We start from the raw sequence: 25,218 nt of genomic DNA, 5'->3' as shown, positions 1-25,218 counted from the left end.
GGGCTTTAATCTAATAATAGAAAATTTGAAATGGATAAGAAAAAAATATAAAAAATTCACATAATAGCCAAAGTTTTAAACTGTTTCCCAAGATAAGCATTTTTTTGATTCGACTTGTTTCAGAGAAGTTTGGTCAAAAAAATTCAAAGGTTTTGTTCATTGTTACTTACAGCTAACAAATATTTTGACCCTTTTCACTCCACAAAATAAGAAGAGAAATCCCTTAAAACACAACAGTTTAAAATTTTACCCCGCAGCTATTTGTTGTTATTAACAGTGAATAAAGACTGGAGGTCAAAATCTTTGTTTGCAGTTAGTAACAACGAACAAAGATTTTGACTAATTTTGACTTTAAACCTTTATTCGCTATTATGTAAATTACAAATTACAAATTTGGAAAAAAAAAAATTTATTTTGCAAAATAGTTTAAAACCTTAGCTATTATGTAAATTTTTTATATTTTTTCATTATTCATTTCAAATTTTCTAATAATTGTGGCTTTGATCCAATTATTCTTTTTCGGGTCTTTTTCAATTATTCTTTTTTTTTTCATCCGGCATGATAAACCCTCTATTTTAGCATGATAAACCCTCTATTTTAGCATGATAAACCCTAATCATTCTTATAAGTGAAACCCACCATTTATTTTTGAGTAAAGTTTCAACTTCTGAACTCGGCAAAGTTGCTGGTCGGGAAAACTTTTTTTCAGGCACTGATCACCGGAAGGCGAAAGGTTGTATAATTTAATAAGCACAAAATTTTAGTGAAAAGCCTTAAATGGAAATTGAAGGAGAAAAAGAAATGGAGAACGGGAACAGTGTGATGTGTCAATTGGCAGACCCAGAAGGAAATCCACTTGGAACTGCTATGTATCTTCCTCAAAATGCTGGTCCTAAAGAACTTCAACAAATTGTCAATTCCCTTCTCAACAATGTATGAATTGGGTATCTCTTAACGGCAAATTTCAATTTTTTTTAGAATTGTGGTTTTCTGCAGAATTTTGCTTATATGTTTTCTTAAATTTATCAAGTAACTATAATTGATTTTGGGGTACCTGCTGATTTTGTGTTACATGGTTGCAGAAAGTGATGGAGAAAATGTAATCTTTTTTTTTATTATAAATATTTTTTCATTGACTGGCTATTGAAATTTGCTAGTTATTGTAATCCTATATTTTGCAAGCTAGGATTAAGGATTAAACATTGAAATCTTTGATGGATTTTAACCGTTTTTGAGCTGGAAAAGACTTTTGTGGGTAGGGTTTCCTATTGTGTATCAAGTGTTGATAATGTTACTAAAAATAAGTTGGTGCATATTTACTGGACTATTGGTTTTGATGATAAAACAGCTAACCATAATCATTGTTTGATTCTTCAGGCTCTTAGTGTAGGAATCCTTAGTCTCGTACTCTCGTCTTCGAAAGTTTTACGTAGCATATCCAAGAATCAAAGAATGCTCGGAGTGCCTTGATTTAGACATATGTGATATATTTGAGCTGATGTTTCATGTCCCGAGTATAATGAAGTGATTTGTATTTTGAATGTTTATATTGAAGGATTACAATATCAGTATGGCAGTTGCTAAAGTGATTTGTATTTTGAATGTTTATATTGAAGGATTACAATATCAGTAATGGCAGTAGCTAACTGTTAAGAAAGATGAATTAAAAAGACTTATTTGAACAAGACAAAAATATTTTATATATTCAGCTGATTTCGGAGCTTTGAAAAAATTATGGCACTTTGTGCTTACCAATTCTCTGAAAAAAAGGCCTTAATTTGCCAAACATAAATTTAGGATGCCTTCTATATAAAGCTTATTTTGAAGTAAAAACCAGATTGAATGTTTTTTGAACATCAGCAACTGATTATGATTTTTTTTTTTTAATTTAAGGAAGAGAAGCTACCTTACGCTTTCTATATATTAGATCACGAGCTTGTGGTTGAATTGGGAAATTATTTACACAACAATAAAGGTTGGTTCAATTGAATGTGAATTGATAGCTTTTTCTTGCCATATTTGTTTGTGTTATATTTCTTTTTTCCTAAGGCTACTTTTTATGGTGGATATGCAGTTTCTGTTGAGAAGGTCATTCAAATAGTGTATCAACCACAGGCAATTTTCCGCATACGGCCTGTTAATCGTTGTTCTGCTACAATAGCTGGTAATTGTGTAAAAAATATATTATCATTTTTTGCCCCAGTGTGGAGTTTCATTATTAGAGCTGCTCCATTGGTGTAACTCCTTTCTTAAATCACAAATGTAAAAACTGGAAGTACGCATTTACACCTTGTTTTAACCTTAACGCTTAAATTACTGAATCTGTAAGCTGTAATCTAGTGTTATCCAATTTGGAATATGTAAAGTGGTTTGTATTTTCTTGTCTTCCAGTGTCTAGATGAAAACATTTCTGTAACCGTCAAATGCACTTGATGTACCGTGTTCAAGAAACATTAATTTTTCTAGTTTGTGAAAATATATCCAAGATATGAGTTAAAAACTTATATTATTTAAACGGAAGTAAAGACACTACAGTGTTCAATAAACAGAAAATTAGAGTGAAACCAAGACTATTTTTCAGACAATGTATTGGCTGCAAAAGAATCATAGAAACAAGGGTTTTGACAATTTAAAGAAATTTGTATGGTTTAAGGCATCAAGGATTACCTGTGATAAATGGGCTACAAGGGTATTGTGGGTATTCTAGTATTTATAGAGTATATAGAATAGTATAAATAAGGAAGAGGGAAAAGGGGTAAGATATCAGAAAAATATTGTAAACATTTCTGTGAGTTCTTGCTCATCCTTAGGAGAGTACAAGCCTCTCGACTGCTTGTGTTACTATCCAATGTCATAGTTCTTGAATTACAATAATACAATCTCATCTACATTTTCGCCATATTCCTAGTCTTAGCTAATATTCTGAATTCTACTAATGTTCACTAAAATGAGAGAGTCATGTACTGATTTCTAATAAATTAAGGGCCCATTCGATTTTACAGTGGTTTTATGTTTTATGTTTTTGATTTTCAAAGTCACATGATATATGTCCTGTAATGAATAAAAAATTAGTTAAATTTATTGGGAACATGCTAATTTTGACAAAAACCAAAATTTCTAGTTTCTTAATTTTTGATTTTTAGTTTTCTAAAAAACTGAAAACTGGAATCAAAACACAATAACGGGCTCTTAACTATTGGGCTTTGTTTATTCATAATTATTGATTGTTGTCGTATGCTACAGGTCATACTGAAGCTGTGCTTTCAGTCGCATTCAGTCCTGATGGTCAACAGTTAGCTAGTGGTTCCGGTGACTCTACAGTTAGACTATGGGACATATATACCCAAACGCCATTGTTTACTTGTACAGGTCAGATTCTTAGATAATGTTGTGCTTCTGGTAATGCATGTAGTTGTGACCTTAGAGCTGCATTAATGACTTATTTGTGATTGCTCCCTTTTCTGTGTTTGTAAATGGGGATTGAGGTTTGATTTGGAGCATTAGCTGTTACTTCTTTCTGCAGAGATGTGTCATGCCCTCAGCGCGTGACAAGAGGCTACCAAAGGCACCCAAAAGAAGAAAGATACCAGCAGTAACAGAATGCACCTAATGAAAGGAGGCAATATGCAGTTCAGTTACTATGTCAAATATTCCTTTATGTAACTAAATGAGACGTGTAAGCTATAAGAAATGTAATCCCAAAGTAGTATGAATATGTGTAATGAAGGAAGAGTTTGGTATGTTGAATGGAATGGATTTAGCGATTTACCTCTTGAATGCCCGAATTCTGCCTATCTTGTTTTCTGCTTCTGTATGCAATTCTGGTCCATTACTAGATGTTTGCATGGATTATCTTTTTTCATGAAAATGCAGTTCGGTGGATTAGGAGCTTTTGTATTTTTAAAGATGTGTGCTTTTGTGTTTTCATTTGTCTGATATTCTTCTTCAGTTCTTTGGCTTTAATTTTCTTCGCTAGTTTCTCTGAAGCGCCCTTTGTTTCATTTCTGTTTAGGACACAAGAACTGGGTTCTTTGCATAGCATGGTCCCCTGATAATAAGTATCTTGTTAGTGGAAGCAAAGCAGGAGAACTTCAGTGTTGGGATCCTCAGACTGGAAAGGCGTCAGGCGGCCCACTTATGGTAAAGCCTTTGTACCATATGTTTTATATTAGATTTAAGTTTTCGTTGGTAACATAAACTTTGCTTAACTTGCATTAATAAGGTTTTTTTGGGTCGACTGCCTTTTATTAATTCATGGATGACCAATCTGAACTTTAAAGCTGTTCAAAGGGAGTTTTTAATGTCTCTGTTCCACATATGTGCTCTTCTATTTCTATCGGTTTCACATAAAACAGAGGCAGAGAAAGACATTGAATCTGCTATGTTAAGTTTTTGTGGTTAGATTACTGTCTTCTGTCTTTCTGACTTTTAAGATTTTCTTCTATTTTTTGTCAGGGGCACAAAAAATGGATTACTGGCATTTCTTGGGAACCAGTCCACCTTCAAGCTCCATCTCGGCGGTTTGTAAGCTCTAGCAAAGATGGCGATGCACGCATATGGGATGTAACACTTAGGAAATGTGTAATATGCCTAAGTGGGCATACATTGGCTGTAACATGTGTAAAATGGGGTGGCGATGGTGTCATCTATACTGGGTAAGTTTGTAAGTTGCCTAGTAAATTGCAAGATTTTAGTAGTCTCGAGTAATTTTTGGCTGCCATCAATTTTGATTTATCTAAGAATTGATGCAATTATCATAATCATACACGTACTTGTGGTAACTTCTAGTTAACTAGATAAATTCCCTATTGGATTATAAATTAATTGATTTGTATGAACCGTTTTTTTCCCTCCTATCTCTTAGTCTTTTCAATGTCTGTCCTGTAATTGGGAGCTTCTTATGTATGTCTAGTAATTGAGAGCCTATGCACATAGTCATTAGTGACAATTAACATCTCATTGTAAATCTGGGGAGGCTACATGTTCAATCGGGGGTTTTGGAGATTACCATGAAAATTAGTGCTTTGATTCATTCCATTTATAAATCGGTTGAATTTATCTTTTTGTGATTAAAATCAACCGTTTGTCTCATCTTTTTTTCCATCTAATAATAATTTGAAAGTGCATTTGTCTTTTCATTTTTCTGAATAACTTTGGGCTAAAAGATGAAATCATCAACTTTGTACTTCTGTTCTTGTACTATCTTCCTACTCATTTGGAGGGTATTGCTAACAGGGTTTATAAGCAATAGTGCAATACTGTTGTACCTTTGTCTCCTGAAAATACAATAGTGAAAGTATCACTATGGCACCGTGGTTCTATAATTCATATTTATATCATGAAGTTGAAAATACTTGCATTTTGGTGTAGTTGACACACCATTTGTCTAGGAAAGATTATCCACTATAATATTTACTCACATTTATTCCATGTTTTGGTTGCTCATATATATTTTTTTTATTTGAAACAGATCTCAGGATTGTACCATTAAAGTTTGGGAAACAAAACAAGGGAAGTTAATTCGCGAGTTGAAGGTATTCTGTTTCTATGCTAGGCTTTTTTTATCAAGGATGCTTCACTTCATAAACTCAGCTGTGTCTTGGATGCTGAAGTTGTTTTATTAATTTATGGCTATCCAAATGACGACCTTCCAAAGATCGTGCTTATTTGATGTTTGTCTTCATTCATTATAAACTGTCACAACGGTTTTACAGCTTTATTTTCTGTTTTTTCCATTGTGAACTATTCTCTGGTAATGGCTTAGCATGAAACTTGAAGCATTTTAATGATTCTTTGCCTAAATGATGTGCTAGCGATTCTTAATATATCATCTCTCTAGCTAGGAAATGTGCACTTTGGTTGGAATTTCGGAAATAGCTATTTTTGCTCTAAATTTCTTTTTATCATCTAATCTAATGTTTAGGCAGTGATGCCAATGATGGATATTATGATACTTTTAACATTCTCATACTCTTTCGGAATTCAAACAAATAGATGCTATACATTGAACTCCAAAGTTGAGCTCTTTGTGCTTTTACATTTGGACTTGCTTGCTTAAAATCAACTATAAACATGTTTCTCCGTCTTCTGCTGTTGACCTCGAGCATCCAACTCCTTTGTCATTAGTGGGCTCCCAAGCATACGGTTTTACTTGGTCGTAAATTTTTTATTGCCGTTTGTCACCAACATTTATTGATCTATATTAATCTTCTCTTTACCATACCGTTTCTTCGCCTCACTGCTTAATATAGTATAACATTGATGTTAGGGACATGGACATTGGGTAAATTCTTTGGCACTAAGTACTGAGTACGTCCTTCGTACCGGGGCGTTTGATCATACGGGCAAGCAGTATTCTTCTCCAGAGGAAATGAAAGAGGTAATGTTGGTATTATCTGTATAAATGCTCCCTCAAGAGTTAGTGTTTCTAAGTTGTTCTGAGTGGAAGTTAATAAATTAACTTTCATGCTTTCTGGGAAACCCGAATTATTTTGACGTACTACTATAATAAACCATAACATTTCTTTTAGGGGAAACTGTAAAAAATACACTAACCTTTGTTTGATCCGCTAAAAATAAACCACACTATTGTTTATTTTTAAATAAACCCACCTATTCGGTATAATTGCTAAAATAAACTCAATTATTGTTTATTCCTAATTATTGATTTATAAAGAAGTTTTGAAAATTGTTATAAGCAATAGGTCGGTTTATTTATAAACAAATATACCTAATAGGTGGGTTTATTTAAAAATAATTGGTGGATTTGTTTTCAGCAGATAACGTATATGTTGGTTTATTAATAACAAGTTACCCTTTTTTTTATATATCATGATCAATTGTGTTTCAGCATTATTTTTTGATTATTCTGGCCATTTTGCTACATGTATAGGTTGCTTTGGCAAGATACAACAAAATGAAGGGCAATGCCCCGGAGAGACTAGTTTCAGGTTCTGACGATTTCACCATGTTTTTATGGGAACCTTCGGTAAGCAAGCACCCTAAAACGCGAATGACAGGTCATCAGCAGGTCAGATTTTTTGTTGGAAATAATAATCTTATCCTTTCATTTCCTTACAATAATTTAATGAAGTGTTTCATTTGTTGGAAGTTTGAAATGTTTGTCTCCTAGTAACGCTCGTGTTCTCTTTTCTGTTCAGCTTGTTAATCATGTATACTTTTCTCCCGATGGACTCTGGGTGGCAAGTGCTTCGTTCGATAAATCAGTGAAGTTGTGGAATGGTGTCACTGGAAAATTTGTTGCTGCTTTTCGAGGTCACGTTGGGCCAGTTTATCAAATAAGGTTGAAATTTTCGTTATATTTTCCCTTTTTAATTTTTAGTGGATGCTATGAGCACTAGTTTCTGAAAGATGAGCTGATATTCTATCTTTTATTGCAGCTGGTCAGCTGATAGTAGGCTTCTTTTGAGTGGTAGCAAGGACTCCACCCTAAAGGTTAGTTTGATAAGTGTCAAACCCTCTAGAAAAATGTTTCATAAAAGTTCCAGGATTTGAAGAACAAAAATGATTTTTGAATTAATTTGCATTATTTTATAAACTGAGTGCTAATATTTCTTTTTCAACCATACACAACCTTACTTTTGGTACTAGTACCACGAACATTACTAACAGCTTTAAAAGCCTTAAGAACTCTTCTATGTGCACGACAAACACCATATGGGATTAAAACTTTGAATCATTGAAGTGCGAAACTCTGCCTCGTACAGCGTGTGAAACCCTTTGTACCGAATTTCGTTTTTGTATTTCTTCACAGGCAAGAAGCAATAATATATCCAGCTATAGAACTTTTAGCCTATCTTGTTATACCCTATTGATACCAACATGATAAAGTATATGTGTTTTCTTGTACTGAGTCTCATGTCAGAGTGCTGGTGTTAGACTAGTTACTCTTTTCACTTTCTCACATGCTTTTTTCTACAATTATTTAAATAGATATGGGATATCAGGACGCAGAAGCTAAAACAAGATCTCCCAGGCCACGCAGATGAGGTTAGAACACTGAACACATATCAACACTCCAACTTTTCCCCAGAAATAGATTCCGATTCCTGACAACATAATTCCGTTAATTTCTTATGCTCGGACAGGTTTTTGCCGTGGATTGGAGTCCAGATGGTGAGAAAGTGGCATCTGGTGGCAGGGATAGGGTATTGAAACTGTGGATGGGTTAGACCATTTGAGATTGGATCTTTTGGTTTAACCCTTTTTAGTCCTTTTTTTCCGAGCAGAAATTTTTGTGCCAAGATATTCCTATATTTAGTGTTCTGTGCTCCATGCATTAAAATACTAGCTACTCTACAGCATCTCATAAAAAACTAATTTTGCTCCTTTATTCTAAATAAAAACAAGGCCGCATCGTATCGGCGGCGTTGTAAAGGTTTTCAAAACAAACGAACCGATATTTCCCGCGTTGTAAAGGTGTAAAAAATCGCGTTTTGGGCCGCATTAAGAGATATCTTATGATTTCAACCGACATTTAGACGATACGATAACCGCATCACCCCCGTTACTGTATCAGCGTTCCGTTACCGCAACCGTTACCGCATTTTTACACTATGATTCTAATAAATTGTTTTCAACAAAAAAGTTGTGCCAAGATGTTCGAACATTTTTTTAGTGCTCTGTGCTCTATACAATAAAATAAACTATGGCACCGGTAAATACTTTGTTTCTCACAGAAGGAACTTCAGAGATAAAGTTTTACAAGGAAAAAGGTAAGTACTATCTCTGTATACTCCTTTGTTGCCCTATCTCAGTTTTTGGATATCACCTCATCAATTTTACTCTCTATTCTTTTTTATTTCTAAATACCCATTACTTTAACTAATGGGGCTAACTGTCTAGGACAGGGGAGTACTAGGTAAAATCACTATCTAACAAGAGTCAAATAGGTTTTTGAGTTACAATATTGATCTAGAAGAAAGATGCTCTTCCATTTGTGAAATCAAGCATTATCCCAGCAACTCTCACGGACTATAATACTCGGAATATGCTTAATCTTTGGCCAATCCTCGCCTTGAGGTTCTCGGCATCTTCTAGTCAGTCTAGGACATGCTGTAATCTCAAGTTCCTTCAACTTACTAAGGTGCATGAACCCTCTCGGCAATGCCTTCAGTTTGAAGCATTCTTTAATGCCAAGACATTGAAGCAATGAGAGACTGCCAATCCAATCTGGAAGTGCTGTTAAACCATCACATCCGACAATCTCTAGGAACTGAATAGATGTTGTGTATTGAAGTCCCTGCGGAAGAGCAACCATTTTTGGTAGGTACCGAAGTCTTAGACAATGAAGGCTCTTGAGTGCTTTCCATGGCATGCCTTCATCTTCCTCATCATCTAGTCTGTCGAGCTCCTTGCATTTTCGAATCAGCAATTCTTGAAGAGATGTGAGATGTTGTAAACCACCACATAATGAAGTCAACTTGTCACAGTGAAAGAATGTGAGTGATTTAAGCGAAGGCAGGTTTCTCAATCCTTCTCCAAGTCCTAATAGGTTCACTATTTTAGAACACTGCCACAACCCCAAGGAAGAGATGCTCTGAAGATGCTCTTTCGGAAGAGATAAGAAATGATCTAAGTTGTCGATCTCCAAGGATTTGAGTCTTGAAGATAGCAACGCGCAAGGCACTACAGCAAAATTTTTAACTGCTTTCTTTAAAGATAAATTCTCGTCAACATTCACCAGCTTCAGTTCTTCAACATAAGGAAAAAGAGGCATTGTTTGCAACTTGGCACAATTTTGTAGGTGAAGCTTAGTGAGTTGAGGGAAACATGGAAACTCCGTAACTTCATGATCATCTTCCATTTGTGTGGTTTTTCCCCACCAGCCTCTTAAATTACCCATCCGATCAAGTGTCAAAGCTTCAAGGGACGGGAAAAACAAACTCGATGAGCTAGATGAAGACGGGCAAATATTCTCCATGTACTCCACGCTGTGGGCATAGGTAATATATAAACGTTTAAGAGAAAGGAGTTGGCTGAAAAAGGGGAGACATTGGCATCTATTACAATTGCTTATATAAATCTCGATTAGGTTCGGTAAGAAAAAGCTTAGCTTATCCAGTCTGGCCCAACTCGGAAAACTCTGACCAGCATAATATGTGACAGAAAGACACTTCACATTTTGACTGGGTTGCAGCCCTTCTAGCAATGCTTCATGGTGCATGCAGTTTGCTTCAAAAAAATCTACCACCAACTTCTGAAGATGTAATTTTCTGCACAAATTTGCTCCCTTTGCTTCTGAAAGAGCATCTTTCCATTTCCCTTGAAGTATAATCTGTACATCTCCTGACAGATTGTTCAGAGAACTCAAATCCCTGAGCACAGCACATTTTTTAAGATGAAAAGTATTTGAGCGATTGCCTGCTATAAACTGATTCAGCTTACAGAGAGAAGCCAATCTCCCTATTTCAGCTGGCATATGAGTCAATGCATCACAATCATCAAGCTCAAGGCACCTAAGATTGGTCAGCATCTTGATATCTGTGGGCAATTCTCTCAGCCTATAACACTTGGAAAGTCTCAGCACCTGTAAGTTTTTTAGTTTACAAACAGAGTTTGGAAGCTTTTTGATGTGTGAATTATACGAGAGATCTAGGTACCTTAGATGAATTAGATCCCCTATAGATCTTGATAGATTTTCAATGCCTAGCCCATGTACATCCAACACCCGCAAGCGTCTAAAGTTTGAAACCAATTGCTCGGATACTGACTTCCTAATCCTAGTCCCTAGTTTTGCTTGTTCGGGCAAAAGAAACGTACGTAGAGACTTCAATTCTAACAAGCAACTAGGTATTTCCCAAGACGATGTGAGATTAAACCCAATAGACAAATGATGAGTATTTGTATTCACATTCCTTATATCAGGCGAAAATATAATGCTCTCTCTTCCAGCCTCTTTCATGGCTAAATCATGCATCAAATCATGAATCCTGCAACTCTGTATGTTTCCTTGTGCGTCTTTTCTTAAATCTTGAAAGAAGCATCTTTGTACCAAATCCATGAAATACTCTTCTCCTGCATCGTCAAAACTCTGTCTTTTGCATGATGGTACGACGAAACCTTCAGCAATCCACAACTTAATCAGCGTCTCTTTTTCTAATTCGAAGTCCTTGGGATACAAAGCACAATAAGCAAAGCAATGCTTAAGTGCAGAATGAAGATGGTTATAACTAAGCTTTAAAATAGGCATAATACTGTTTTCAGTTTCTGATATCTTTGCTAATTCATTATCCTTAAAACCTAACCATCTTTTCCTATCTCTAGCATATAAAAGACCCCCAACAGTCCTAATTGCAAGTGGAACATTGGCACACTTCCTTACAATTTGCTTCCCTATTTCAACCAACTCTAGATCTTTATCCTCTTGATCAGGTTCAAAGGCCATTTTACAAAATAAAGACCAAGACTCTACTTCATTAAGGTGTCTCAAATTGTAGCATGATCCCATCGCCATAATGCTTGCCACCTGCCTAGAACGCGTGGTTACCAAAATCCTACTTCGCGACCCACCACTCATCAGCAAAGCTCTCAACTTAAGCCATTCTTCACGATCCTCGTTCCATACATCATCCAAAACAAGCAAATACCTCTTTCCACTAATAGCATTCCTAAGTTGTCTTTGCAGTTGGTCCATTTCTAAATCACAAGGCTTCACATATGTAGCAGAAGTTAAAATCTTCTCCACAATAACCTTAATGTCAAAGATTTCAGACACACAAACCCACAATCGAAGCTCGAAGTGATCTTCAACTCTTTTATCATTATAAACTAATTGAGCCAAAGTAGTCTTTCCAAGTCCTCCAATCCCAACAATTGGAATAACTGAAACGACCTCTTCAATTTCAGAACACAACAGCATACCCAATATAGCAACTGTATCACTATCCCTTCCTACAATCTCCTCCTCACAAACAAAAGAATGCGTTTGTTCCTTTTTTTTACCCACTACTCTATCCTCATCAACTTGTAGCCTAAAACCATAATCCCCACCATCTTTTGCAATATCATCTAAATTTTCCCTTATCTTACTAATTTTCGTAGCCATTGCACTACCAACATGAAGCTGATTAAATTTTAAGTAGGAGAAGCATACCTCCTTGGTGGATTTCTTCCCGGACATGATCTCATTCTGGGTAGCTAAGCTGGTAATTTCATCAAACAGGTCATCTGCATCATATACTGCAGCTCGAAGCCTCTCCAGCCAACCTCGAATAGCATGGCTGTTGGGCTGTTTTTCTTCTGCATCTAAGAGTACATCTTTAATGGTGTTAATGCTATTCTTGAGTTTTCCAAGCTGGGTTTTGTAGCCCCAAGCAGATGCAACCTCTTCAATGGCTGTTGAGCTTATGTTGTTTAGAAGTTGTTGGGCAATGTTGAATAATACAGCTTCTGCCATTATTGATTTATGAAAATAATTTGATGAGAAGAGGATAATGGTGCATATAAAAAGGTTAAACTTGAAGTGTGGAATGGAAGAAAGTCAAAGCTGACATTCATGACTTGTACAGTTGTACTATGAGTAATCTCCAATCACTGAATAAGTTTGGCATTCAATGTGAAAGGTCAAACAATGCAAAAAGAAAAGGATGATTTTTCTCTCCTAAACTATAAAAATGATTCCAATTTTTAGAAATACAACACTAGTAAAATACTCTAGGCTTTTATATACTTACTAGCATTATACCGGTACTATACACGATTGAGATTTACTTTTACTTTTTACAAATTGTTTGGGTTTGTAACATGTAGGATATTTGACAAAATTTAGCTAAGTCCTTAAGTAAAACCTTTTACCACTTCTTGAATATGCTAATAATTACTCTTTCTGTTCTTTTAAGTCCTTCCACTTTGGATTTTTCACACATATTAAAAAAAATAGAATTTTTAGTTGTAGTGGGTATTATTTTAATTAAATAGTAGTGTGAAGTAATGATTGTATTAAAAGTATGAAAGAGAAAATAATTATAAATAAAAGTAAAACAAAAAAGAAATTTATTTTATTAAATTAATTAAAAATGTAAGAGAACCTTACAATAGAGGTTAATTAACCAACTTTCCAAATTGGAAAAGTTTGGAGCTCTACAATCAAAAAAAAGGAGGGAATTTAATCCCTCCATACAAAAACCAGAAAATCAGAAATTACATACAAAAATCAGCATCGGCCAAATTAAACTCACATGGATCAACAACTACATGTACTCTAATCAGAAATTAAATCAAACAATTTGGAAAAATGACCTTACAAATTCCAATTTAGCCTATAAAGGCTGTTGTTCACTAATTATCTTCAATTATCTTCATCAAAGTAATCCAGCAAAACAAATTTCAATTTGTTCACCTCCAAACAATATCTCAAAACATATTTAAGAAGCTTCAAAGATCAGTAGCTTTAAAAATCAAAAACAGATTAGTAAAACAGCCCACAAAGCCTTCACTTATCTTCATCAAAGTAACCCAGTAAAACAAATTTCAGTTTGTTCACAATTTCTAAAACCAAATCAGCAACAAAGCTTTTCTTAACAGTGCATAAATTTTTTAAATATCTTCCAAAACAGTAGCCAAATAGTTTGTGAAAAAAATCATTGTATCATTAACTTTCAATGGCTTCAGGAAGTGAAGATGAGCAATAGGGGGCTTGGTATTTTGGATTGAATTCATACGTTCAGGAGTCCAGTTCTGAATTGGAAGAAGAGCCATAAAATATGGAAGAAATAGAACCACAGCAACAAAATCAGCCTAAGCCAAGACTTAACAATGAGTTAAGGCAACTTATTTTCCAAGAGATGTTGTCACTAAAAGTTAGTGACTCACTTCTTCATGGTACATTCAAACGCATAGCTCAAAAATACGGCTACACACATAGAACCATCCGAGATTTATGGAAACAAGCAATACAAACCAAGGAAGCAAACAAACCATACATTGTGGAATCCAATTACAAAAATTGTTGAAGAAAAAGAGTGGTCATACCACCAATCTTACCTGAGTCTAGACCCATTGGCGAACGCACTTGTATTAGAGATGTTGCAACATGTTTAGATTTGGCACCGTCAAAGGTGTGGAGGTTGATAAAAAGAGGCGAGATAAAGGCTCATTCAAATCCACTACACCCGACTTTAATCGATGCCAACAAAATAAGGAGGGTGGAGTGGATTTTGAGCCTTATCCAAGAAGACACCATTCAAAGACACCCGATTTACAAAGTAATGTACAATTATATTCACATTGACGAGAAGTGATTTTATTTAACTAAGAAAACGCAAAGGGTTTATTTAGCACACAAAGAAAAGGTCCCATATAGGGCAGCAAAGTCATCAACGTTCATACCTAAGTCCATGTTCTTAGGGGCCATTGCTAGGCCTAGATGGAATCGTTTGGGCCAATGTACGTTTGATGGGAAAATTAAAATATTCCCTTTTAACAATAGGGTGGCAGCACAAAGAGACTCAAAGAATCGACCAAGGGGTTCAATAGAAATTAAACCAACCGAATCAGTTAATCAAGAAGTTTATAGGAGTATGCTTATACAACAATTGATTCCGGCTATACTAAAATGGCCAAGTGATGGACCTTCCATTATTTTTATTCAACAAGATAATGCAAGGGTTCATATCACAAACGATGATCCAATATGGCAACAACACAATAGGCAAGGGGTTTAACTTTCATTCTTACTCAACAACCTCTAAATAGTCCGGATTGTAATATTCTAGACTTAGGTTTCTTTAGGAGCATACAGACACTTATGCATAAAAAGATGCCCAAAAACATGACATAATTAATCACAGCGGTTGAGGATGCATTATTCGGAGAGTTACATCCAAAGACCTTAGCTAATGCTTGGATCTCATTACAACACCATTTAAATGAGATTCTAAAAGTTAAGGGGTTTAATGACTACATATAACCACACTTTGGAAAGAAGCTTGAAGAAGACAATGGCAGGTTAAGGATTCAAGTGACAATCCCAACACAATTGGTTAGAGAAGCCGTAGCTTTTCTTAATCCAAACAGGGATCAGCAACAAACACAAGCATTAACAGAAAATGAGGATGTTGCACAAACAACAGAGATCATTCAAGAAGCTTATGATCAGGCAATTGAAGAAACTCAAGGATGACAAACATCAAAGCCCCTCAGTTTATTTTGTTCAAATCATCATTAAAATTGTAACTTTAAAAACTTAGGAGTAATAATTTTTCAATCACAACCCATATTAATGATTAGTGTGTATGTTTTTGATTAGTCACTTCATTATTTTACATAATTTCAAAAAAAAAAAGCCCCTAGATTCTTCATAGAGGTTGTGAAACCTCTCAGATTATAATTGTTCATCAACAAATGAAGTAACTAAACATGCTAAAAAATCAAGTGATGGGTTTTGATTTACCAAATGCTACTCAACCAAGTAATTAAAGTAAATTTTTCAGAATTTAGAGGTTCAACAAATTGACATCACAGGGGCTTGTACACATGAAACCAGCAGCAAACATCAACCCTTAAATCAGATCGGAAAAAAATCAGCAATATACAGCAAACAACAACGTAACACTAACAGTAAGAACTAAAAAAACCCCAAAATATAAACCTAAACATAAATTAGAAGAAAATCAACACAAGAACACAATATCAACAAAATTTCATCAAACATAAATTAAAGATCATCATAATCCAGCAGCAAACAACAACACATAAAACCAGCTTCAATATGTCAAATTTAAGTACAAAAGAAAACAAACGAAAAATCAGAACAACCTTACAATCATCAGACACTTTTTTGGGGTTCAATTTTGCCCTAGAAGCAATAACATCTTTAGGAGTGTCAGGGACAACCAAATTGATTTGATCTTCTTTCACATTAGTTGGAGTTAATAGATTTAATTTAGATGGGGAGTCACACATCCATTCAACTATTATTGATGTTGGTTCCTTTTCAACAGAAGGAGAAATTGGTGAAGATTCATGAAACAAAGATATGGCATCATCTTCAAGAAACTTGTGATATGCCTCAAGCTCTTTTTTTGACCACTTCAAAATTTCATTTGAGTAATAATAGGAACGACCATGGAGGGACAAGAACACAACTCACCATAATCACATAGACCATCATAAAGATATGAAGGAATTGTAGAGTCACTCTTAGATTCGTTGTTTTCCATTGCAAAGACTTAAAGGTTCAAGAAGAAGATAATGGCGGATTCCAGAACAGGGGGCATGCAATTTCAAAACTTTGCCAAACAAACAAAACGAACCTCAAAATGATGAAAATAAACCGATCTACATTTTAATGCAGTTAAAATGCACTAAAATGAAGAACAAAGAGGGGGGAAAGGCCACTTGATGCCATGAAAATGGTTTTCAAGAAGAGAGAGAAATGACCGTTCAAAAGGAGGCGAAATAGTAGAAAATTAGTAGGGGTAATAATGAAAACCCAACGCCCAAGACAATTAAAGAATCAGAAAGATTATTCCGGGTACAAAAAAAGAAAAGAGGGGTTTTAAGGGGTAAAAGTAGGATAAAAACTTTCTAAAAATAGAAAGTATTCTAAAGTGGAAGAGCTTATGAAACTACCCGTTATAGTAAAGTGGATGAACTTAAAAAAACGAAGGGAGTATATGATATAATGAAATGAAATTAGGAGCAAATGGAAGAAAAGTAGATGACTTAATCCTTAATATTACATAACTAGAATGATATGTTTTAGGTGAGTTTTGTTTTAAGTTTGCAAGGTTGAATGTTAGGAAAATAACTAGTATATAAAGAAGATATTTATGGTACAAGATCTTATAATATTTGAATAAAAAAAATCATGGCTCCATATCTTACCCATAACCATCCAACATGATGGTAAGTATGAAGTTTGATTTCTTTTCAAACTTACTTTACTTATGTGAGTAAATAAGTAATAAAAAAATATAGGTAGGTTTTGACTAATTAGTTTTAGGTAGTTAGGATTAGTTTAGGTGTAAAAACAAGCTTAAAAGTGTAATTAAATTTAGTATTATAATTATACTAGTTTTGAAATAGTTTAAGTGAAAGTGTTAAAGTCGTTAAAATAATTGTTAACGGAATTAATTAGGAATTAAGCATCTAAAACGTAAAGCTTTAGTAAACCGTAAGTTAATTAAATAATTTTGAAATTTTCGAAGTATATAAATTAGCAATTAAAACTTTTGGGCTCAAAAAGAAAATTTTAGAAATATAAAATTTCGAGTTGGAAATAATTTAAAGAACTCGGACACGTATTGAAATTTTAAGGGAATATAAAATTGGATATATGAATTAAATCCCGAGGAATAAAATTATATATGATGACTAAATTAAATTGGAGTTAAGGATTATGAATTAAGAATTTATCGGAAAAAAAAAACTAATCGGATAATTAAAAGGAAATTTTAAGTCTGTTACAGAAAGACTTTCACCGCCTCGATGAGGAGGGTAGAAAGCAATATAGTAGAGGGTAAGAGGGGTCGAGGAAGACCCAGGAGAACTTGGGATGAGTAAATAAGAGTTGACTTACATGACTTAAACGTTACCGAGGGCCTAACTTGGGATAGGGGTAGTTGGAGGCGTCATATTCATGTTTTAGACTTCTGATGTCTTCTTAGGTTACCTTTGGGTGTTCCTGTCATCTTGCTTCTCTCGTTTCTTTTATTATTAGTTTTGTATTCTGTTTTGTTCTCTTTTGTAGTCAGTTCTCTAATTTATTTTAGTTATACGCTTTAATGTATCGTTTTCGAGCAACCACGTCTTATTATCTTTCTCGAGTCGGGGGATTTCTTTGGTCGCGCTCTCCTTTATGGGTATAAGTTGTCGCCGTCCTTCCCTCCTCAGACCCTCTCCATGGTTTTTCTATGAGCGGCATACACTAAGTAGGATGATAATGATAATAATACTTCTAATATAAGAAAATTTAGATTCGAATTTATATTAATTAAAATTTGAATTATTTAATCAATAAACGCTATTACTATTAAGTTGTGTGACAAATAAAAAAAATTAGTAATAAGTCGACCACATATTAGTGAGTACTGAGTAGTGTGACCTTAATCTAAATGACCCACCATATCTTCCTAACTTAAAAGTTAAAACCATCCGATCAAACATTTAAATCATGTGCATTTCATCGAAAATTTAAAATAAATAAGCATAAAAATATAAAAAGTCGCATAATAGGTAACTTTTGAAAATATTTCCTAAAATATGCACTTTTTTCCCATAGCATGGATCGGGGTTGTTCGCTGTTACTAATAGCGAACAAAGAAGCTTGGTCAATGCTTTTTTTTTGGGGTCAATGCTAGTTTGTAGACTTTTAATTATTAACTTTCCTATTTTAGTATTTTATTTCCTAAAAATTTAGGGTGATTTAAAGTGCCTAGTCATTTTAATTAAAACCTAAAATTAATTTTGCTATTTTATTTCCTAAAAAATCGGAAAAGTTGATAATAATGGATTAAGGATGATTTTATTCAATTATAGAAAGTTGATAACCGTAAGCTTTTTAATAATTAAAAGCCTAAAAATTTTAAATTTTTAATTGCTACATATTTTTTAATTAAAACCTAAAATTAATTTCCCTATTTTATTTCCTATAAAATTGGAAAATTTGATAATAATGGGATTAAAGGCGATTTTATTGATAACCATAAAATAGAAAAGTTAATAATTAAAAGCCTATAAATTAGTCTTGTAAAGTTATAATTGTTCACTGTTGATAACAGTGAACAAATAAGCTTGATTAAAAATATTTTTTAGCTATTACTAACAGCGAACAGAGATCTTGACTTTTTTGACTAAGCTTTTTTGTTCGCTGTTAGTAACGACGAACAACTCTAAACCTATGAAAAAATTACTTACTGTGGAAAATATTTTCAAAAATTACCTATTGATTATTATGAGACTTTTTTATATATTTTTTTTATTTGTTTCAAAATTTTCATTTCATCACTTTCCATATAGCTAGATATGATTGATGGCCCACTCTTGATTCTACCAATCACATCTTAGACTACTTCTCTAACATTTAACTTATGTGATCCTATAAAATTTCATAATTAGTAACGTGGTTTGCAAATCAACAAAAAAAACAAAAAATATAATATTAAAATAAATAAAATTAAAAAAATAAATTAAAACAACAAATGTTAGACTTTCGTGTTCATGTGTTTTTGTCCAATTTTCTGCTAGAAAACAAGTCAACAAATGATAGATATTTTTACACTTCAAAACTGCAATCATACTCTATATTTCTTCCCATTTCTTCTTCCTTCATCCCCAAATTAATAGAAATACAAATGGGTTTTTCTTTAATCACTCCATCAACTTCTTCACTCTCATATTTTTCATCACCCATAATCAAAAAACCCATTTACCCACGTAAAATCACTACAAATTCAGGGTTTTCGCGCTCTCGAATTGTTGCTCTGAGCTCAGCATCTCCAGAGTGGGTACCATCTAATAGTGAAATTATTACACCAACTGTTGGAGAATCCCCCAATTCGCAAAATCCTGAATCCAGTGATGATGCATTAACTAACCCTAATGGCAAAAATCTTGTTAAACTTGTTCAATCAGCTGAATCTTCTGTTGAAAGGGTAAATCTTTTGATATTATTGTGGTGTATTTGCAAGGATTAGGAACTGGGTTGAAGTTAATTTTTTATTAAAGTGCTGATTTTGCAATTATCACTAGTATTAATATAACTATAATCCATTTCAAAATATATATTTATAACTAAAATTCCTAATTACTCCGTTTATCCTATTGAGTTAACAACAAATGTATCATAAAGCTCTTACATATTAGGAATCTAAATGTTACAAACTCTATAGGACGGAGGGAGTACAAGGGTAAGGTTGGCTACATTATCCAATCCTTTATAGATGGAAGCTACTTTAGTGACATTAGCACAATTTCACATAATAATTGAATGATGTTGAAGAGTTGGATGAAATTATAAGGGAGTGCTTGGCGAATGGTTGATAGCCGATTGTATTGACCGATTTGACCTGCTAACTTTAAACGTTTTGATGGGGTAGCTTGTCAATTAACGGCTAATTTATTGAATACTAACATTATACGGTTTGACTAACCAACCATCTTTTGTAATTTACTAAATTAAAATTGTCCAACAAATTATTTTGCCAAACATCCAAGTTTAAAATTGGAAGCGGGAATGGATTTTTTGATTATTAGGAAATTTTGTAAAATAATGGGGGAGAAGGTAAAATTTTCAAGGGTTTTCACAATTAGTTTACTTATTACTCTATTTTAGAACATTGAAATAGTGAAGTTGCTGATGTGCTGAAAATAGGTCTGCATCACCCTCTATAATTTGTTTGGATTAATTTACAATGTGCCTAACATTCTTGCTTTTTTAATGTGTAGTTTATATTTGACTTCCGCTTCTTGGCGCTTCTTGCTATTGGAGGGTCATTGGCTGGCTCAGTACTATGCTTTATGAATGTAAATTCCTATCTACCCTCTTAATTATACTTTGCAGTATCATTCAATACTCCACTCAGTAAAACTTTGTATCTGCTGTGGACAATATCATATTGTGACATTTGTGGCCTTAGTTTTGTTGAATATTCCCTCTTCTTTCACAAGGATACGGTTGTGTACATTTGACCTTACTCCACTTTAGCGACATTGAAGTAATGTAATGTTATTGTTGAACTCTTTTTCAATTTTAACCGTTGCTCAACTGTATCGATGATATCTCTGTCAAATTAGTCCTATTTATAGAAAAAGATAAAAATTGGTAAATTTGTATTCAAGGATATACTTCTATGTGTTAGCATTAAGCTACATGGAGCAATTTTAATTTGAGTTTAATTTGCAACAGCCAGCTCACTGGCCGCAAACTCCTTTTCTCCTTTGATAACGGTATGATTTGCCGTCTTACAACCCTCTCCAAACCCTGATCATAGCCTCTATGAGCGGGATATTTTGGGTATGATGATGATGATTTGCAAGAGTTGATATAGATTGGAGGGAGTAATAGGATGGCTTTTAGGCTTCTAGCTTGAATAGTGTAGAAACTTGATTGCAATTTTTCTCAGAACATGTACTATAAGATGCTATCCGTGAATTGAGGTTCATATGATTTCTGCAGGGCTGTGTTTATGTTTATGATGCATATAATGTTTATTGGACTTCCTGTCTCAAAGGAGTTCACACCGGAAAGATGGTTCTTCGATTGGTCGAAGCAATTGGTGAGATACAGTTGTTACTATTTCGACTTTCTTCATGCCATTTCGCTTTCTACATTAAAATGCGTACATTACACTACTTGACATTACCCCGTTGCCATTAAGTGACTCCCATCTAGATTGAGGTTTGCTAAGGTCGGATGTATGCAACCTTATATTAACGATTAAACTGATAAAGAGATTGTTTCCGATTAACCCTTGCCAGCAAACGTCATCTGCAAGTCTGCAACTTCAAATAATAAGCAGTGCACACAATTTAGTGAGTCATTTTACTTTAGTCCATTATACTCTCTCTGTCCTCATTGATTTGCATCAAAGAGAAAGTGGGTAAATGTTAAGAAAGTGGTAATAATGAAGAGAGAGAATGAAATGTGTGGATGAAATTAAAAGAGTTTTAAAATGTATGGATGAGATTAAAAGAAAGTAGTGCAAATCAAGTGGAACGGCCCAAAATGAAAAATGCTGCAAATACAATGGGACGAAGGGAGTAATCTGAAATCAAATAACTATAGATCTTTGGCCCCATCGAAATAAGGGATATCTACATAGCAAACATAAACAACTGAATTATATCCACTCTTATCTTTTATCTTGTTCTTTTCTCTGCCAAGTTAAGAGGCCTGGCAAGATATTATACATGATTTGGTGATAAAATTCCCTTCATATGCAGATGTCTATCTTGCTGGAACAGTTATGTTGGTATTTGCTCTAGGTCTATATGGATTATTCATCAGTAATGCCTCTGCCAATCTGCATCCTAGTGATGATCGAGCCCTAAATGGTTCGTCCTTGTTTGGAATGTTCGCTTTGAAGGTGATAGAAAATCCCTTTTCTAATTAGTTATGTTTTCTTATACAAAATCCAATCCGTTTTATATTTGATGAGTTCTAATAGTAGAAATCTAGGCCCAGGCTTGCCTAGGCCATGACCCGTGCCATTAGAATAAATCGCCATTAATATTGAATATTGTGACATAAATATAAGAATAATAGCCAAGTTATGTCCGCAAACCTTTAGAGTAATTGTTCGACTCGCCTTACACCATGTTCTAGATTCGCACTTGATTGTAGTATTGTACGCTACCTAAATGTATAGTATAGTGAACCAAAGCCAGGACTATTGTGAATTGTAAAATTTTCATCGTGTTCAACAGGATAATAGTACAATAGAATAAGGAAGATTCAGGCAAAAAGGAAAAAAAAGACCTTGTATATGTATCAGTGTTGCAAAATACATATAGATATAGCCCCTACATGTGTGTTGAACCAATTTGACTACTGATTTTCTACGTTACATGTTATACCATTATATGTATTATAGTTTTAAATGACCCAGGACATGGCTTAGGCAGGCTTCGCCCAGATTCTTCGAGGCTGCTACACAGTGCACAAAAAATACTTTTCTGCATCCTTACTTCTTCATTGTGATCTATTGACACTTTTGAAAGTTAAAATTTTTTTTTACAAATTTCAGGAGAGGCCTAGATGGATGAAAATTAGCTCCCTGGATGAACTAAAAACGAAAGTAGGACATGTTATAGTGATGATTCTCCTAGTAAAGATGTTTGAGAGGAGCAAGATGGTGACAATAGCTACTGGCTATGATCTATTGAGCTATGCTTGCTGTATTTTCTTGTCATCTGCATCGTTGTATATCCTTAACCTTCTGCACAAGACAGACGAAAATGGTGACCATGAATAAGATATGAATTCGATCATGATAAGGCGTATTTATATGCAAACAACTGTTATTGTTTTAGTGCACAAAACAATGTAATAAAACAGCATTTATTCTTCTGGACTTTTAGTAATAATGAGAGAATTCATAACTTATCTCCCTGTTGGCAATGCAAATGGCAAAAACAATAAGAAACCTGCGTTTGCCGGGAGTCGAACCCGGGTCTATTGCTTGGAAGGCAATTATCCTAACCGTTGGACTACAAACGCTTCATGTACTTCTCTTAATATAAAAAATTTAAGACGTATATTCTAATTGTTGTAATAGAAATAATTAATTTCTATTAGAATAATTAGATTATTAGAAATTCTAATTTAGAATATGCCGCTAAAATGAAATGGCTAACTTGTGTGAACGGAGGATGTATATAATTATATAAGATAGTATGTGTGTTTGGATTAAGATTTCTTTACTTGAATCTTGTTCCCTTGCATTAAGTTGGAAAATCTTTTTAAAACTCTTAAAAGCATGTTATGTTAGATGTATAAAAGTAATATAACACTGTCGCTCCAATGAAATGACAGCTCGTGTAAATGGATGATGGCTTGCTTTTGTTTAACAAGGTGAACTTTACATTTAACCCTCAATGAGAAGGTCTCACGTTAGAGGCCATATTGACTCTACCATTAAAGCTATCTAAAAAAGTGTTGTAACATTATGTCAAAAATAGATGTTAGAACTCATAAAGGCTACACACTAATGTCCATACAGACATTCCACTCACTGAAGGTACCACCACTCAAGATAATCATTTGCTACAAATACATTCATATTCATCACCTTTAAGGTACTTAACTTTAGACATTCACTTTTTGTTTACTAATACTCTTAACGTTTTAGACATTCACTTTTTGTTTACTAATACTCTTAAGTTATTTAGAAAATGACATTTACTCTTGTAGCATTGAAAAACTTCATTAAATGTCTCACATAAAAAATACCTAAATTGATCGTCCAGGCTATGAGCAACGGTGCACTTGAAACTGGGTTTTCCGGGCACCCTTTTTGTGTATTTACTAGCTTGAGCATCAGAGGTGGACCCAAAAGTGAACCATATAGACTAGTTAACGTGTATTACTTGGACGTGTAATTTCATAGAAACACCATAAATCAGATGCAGATCTGAAGCATATTGAAAATAAGTGTTCTAGCATTTACTGTAATTGCTCGACCTTGAAGCCTCTGGATTGAACCAATATGCTTATGTTTTTATGTTTTATTTTTGTTTTGAAGTGAGTTTTGTTATGTTTTTTTTTGTTGTATTCCTAGTAAGTAAATACACATCTTATGTCATTAAAAAATGCAAGTAGTATAGGCCTTGTTCATTTATGAAGGAGGATGAGGCAGAGAGAGATTAAGAGCCTTAATTTATAGAGAGAAGTCAAAAGTTTTCCATTTTCGTCTTAGAAATCCAATTGAGTGTTTCTTTATGAATTGTATTTGTAATCAAACCTTTACTCATTAATAACATTGACTTCTAATTGTTTTAGGTAGGATTTTATAATCCAAAATCAATTCATCAATTATTGGTTTAGATTGTAATATTCTCACTTACTAATTTACTCTAACATTTTTCATCATTCATAAAATCAGTGATTGCATAAATAAGAGTATACTATGAATAATTATGATTGTTTTCGTTTACATACCTATCATTGCTAATATATCACATATTAATATCTATCAACATTAACAAATTCAACTTGTATCTTGTCATATTTAAAATATCGACAATATATATTTTTTTTACTTTATTCAATTTTATCAAATACGCCCCCCACTACTCTAAGGTCAATCATAAAAATTTTATCTAAATTTATTTTTTGCTATGCATTCTACTCAAGTTTGATTTCATTAACTATATAATTTCTTACCTTAACCAACAATTAATATGATGTACATGTCATAGTCTCTATATTGATTGATGATTAATATTCGATTAATATTATTTAAGTTAGTGTAAAATCGAAATCACAAATATTAGACAATCCTTTCCCAAATATAAGAAAGAAAAGTAATATTTTGTCGTTGCTATAAAAAAAAAGTAATATTTTGTCATTTAAGTTAAACGAACTGCTATATGGGATATGGTTTCTCGTTAAAGTTAGAAAATCACTATTTAAGATAATGAACTAGATAAACACTATTTAATATCATCATGTAATACAATATAAAATATTTAAAATTATGCAAATTATCAAAGTATAAATAAAAATAACTTTTTTTTTTATGTGTTTTTACCACA

General features: G+C 33.6%; 3 protein-coding genes and 1 non-coding gene across 4 annotated transcripts; 2 read left to right on the top strand and 2 right to left on the bottom strand.

Moving 5' to 3' along the window:
- The first annotated feature begins 561 nt into the window (after positions 1–561).
- On the top strand, positions 562–8,490 carry LOC130803939 (notchless protein homolog). The gene is made up of 13 exons (XM_057668173.1): positions 562–933; positions 1,894–1,975; positions 2,075–2,164; positions 3,244–3,369; positions 4,013–4,140; positions 4,456–4,655; positions 5,471–5,534; positions 6,269–6,379; positions 6,893–7,030; positions 7,161–7,303; positions 7,401–7,455; positions 7,954–8,010; positions 8,109–8,490. Exons 1-13 carry the CDS (start codon positions 778–780, stop codon positions 8,190–8,192), a joined length of 1,434 nt encoding a protein of 477 aa, XP_057524156.1. The 5' UTR covers positions 562–777; the 3' UTR covers positions 8,193–8,490.
- A 148-nt stretch (positions 8,491–8,638) lies between these two features.
- Positions 8,639–12,904, bottom strand: LOC130803938 (disease resistance protein RGA2-like). The gene has a single exon (XM_057668172.1). The coding sequence runs from the start codon at positions 12,416–12,418 to the stop codon at positions 8,966–8,968; it is 3,453 nt and encodes a 1,150-aa protein (XP_057524155.1). The 5' UTR covers positions 12,419–12,904; the 3' UTR covers positions 8,639–8,965.
- A 6,272-nt stretch (positions 12,905–19,176) lies between these two features.
- On the top strand, positions 19,177–23,068 carry LOC130804421 (uncharacterized). Its single transcript, XM_057668848.1, has 5 exons — positions 19,177–19,616; positions 20,410–20,487; positions 21,140–21,239; positions 21,907–22,049; positions 22,710–23,068. The coding sequence occupies exons 1-5, from the start codon at positions 19,317–19,319 to the stop codon at positions 22,935–22,937; spliced, it is 849 nt and encodes a 282-aa protein (XP_057524831.1). The 5' UTR covers positions 19,177–19,316; the 3' UTR covers positions 22,938–23,068.
- A 42-nt stretch (positions 23,069–23,110) lies between these two features.
- Positions 23,111–23,182, bottom strand: TRNAG-UCC (transfer RNA glycine (anticodon UCC)). The gene has a single exon. It is a non-coding gene; the product is annotated as a tRNA-Gly (tRNA).
- Positions 23,183–25,218: the final 2,036 nt, after the last annotated feature.

This window comes from Amaranthus tricolor, chromosome 17, assembly GCF_026212465.1.
Source record: "Amaranthus tricolor cultivar Red isolate AtriRed21 chromosome 17, ASM2621246v1, whole genome shotgun sequence".
In the NCBI taxonomy this organism is placed as follows: Eukaryota; Viridiplantae; Streptophyta; class Magnoliopsida; order Caryophyllales; family Amaranthaceae; genus Amaranthus; species Amaranthus tricolor.
Note: the sequence above shows the minus strand (reverse complement) of the source record. Positions and strands in the feature narration are given on the sequence as shown.

Bases quoted from the DNA above. Each gene is read 5' to 3' on its own strand.
- LOC130803939 (XM_057668173.1), top strand. From the start codon at position 778: ATGGAAATTGAAGGAGAAAAAGAAATGGAGAACGGGAACAGTGTGATG. The intron at 2,165-3,243 runs GTAATTGTGTAA...CGTATGCTACAG, and splicing joins TTGTTCTGCTACAATAGCTG to GTCATACTGAAGCTGTGCTT. The intron at 5,535-6,268 runs GTATTCTGTTTC...CATTGATGTTAG, and splicing joins AGTTAATTCGCGAGTTGAAG to GGACATGGACATTGGGTAAA.
- LOC130803938 (XM_057668172.1), bottom strand. From the start codon at position 12,418: ATGGCAGAAGCTGTATTATTCAACATTGCCCAACAACTTCTAAACAAC.
- LOC130804421 (XM_057668848.1), top strand. From the start codon at position 19,317: ATGGGTTTTTCTTTAATCACTCCATCAACTTCTTCACTCTCATATTTT. The intron at 20,488-21,139 runs GTAAATTCCTAT...TGATTTCTGCAG, and splicing joins CAGTACTATGCTTTATGAAT to GGCTGTGTTTATGTTTATGA. The intron at 21,240-21,906 runs GTGAGATACAGT...CTTCATATGCAG, and splicing joins TCGATTGGTCGAAGCAATTG to ATGTCTATCTTGCTGGAACA.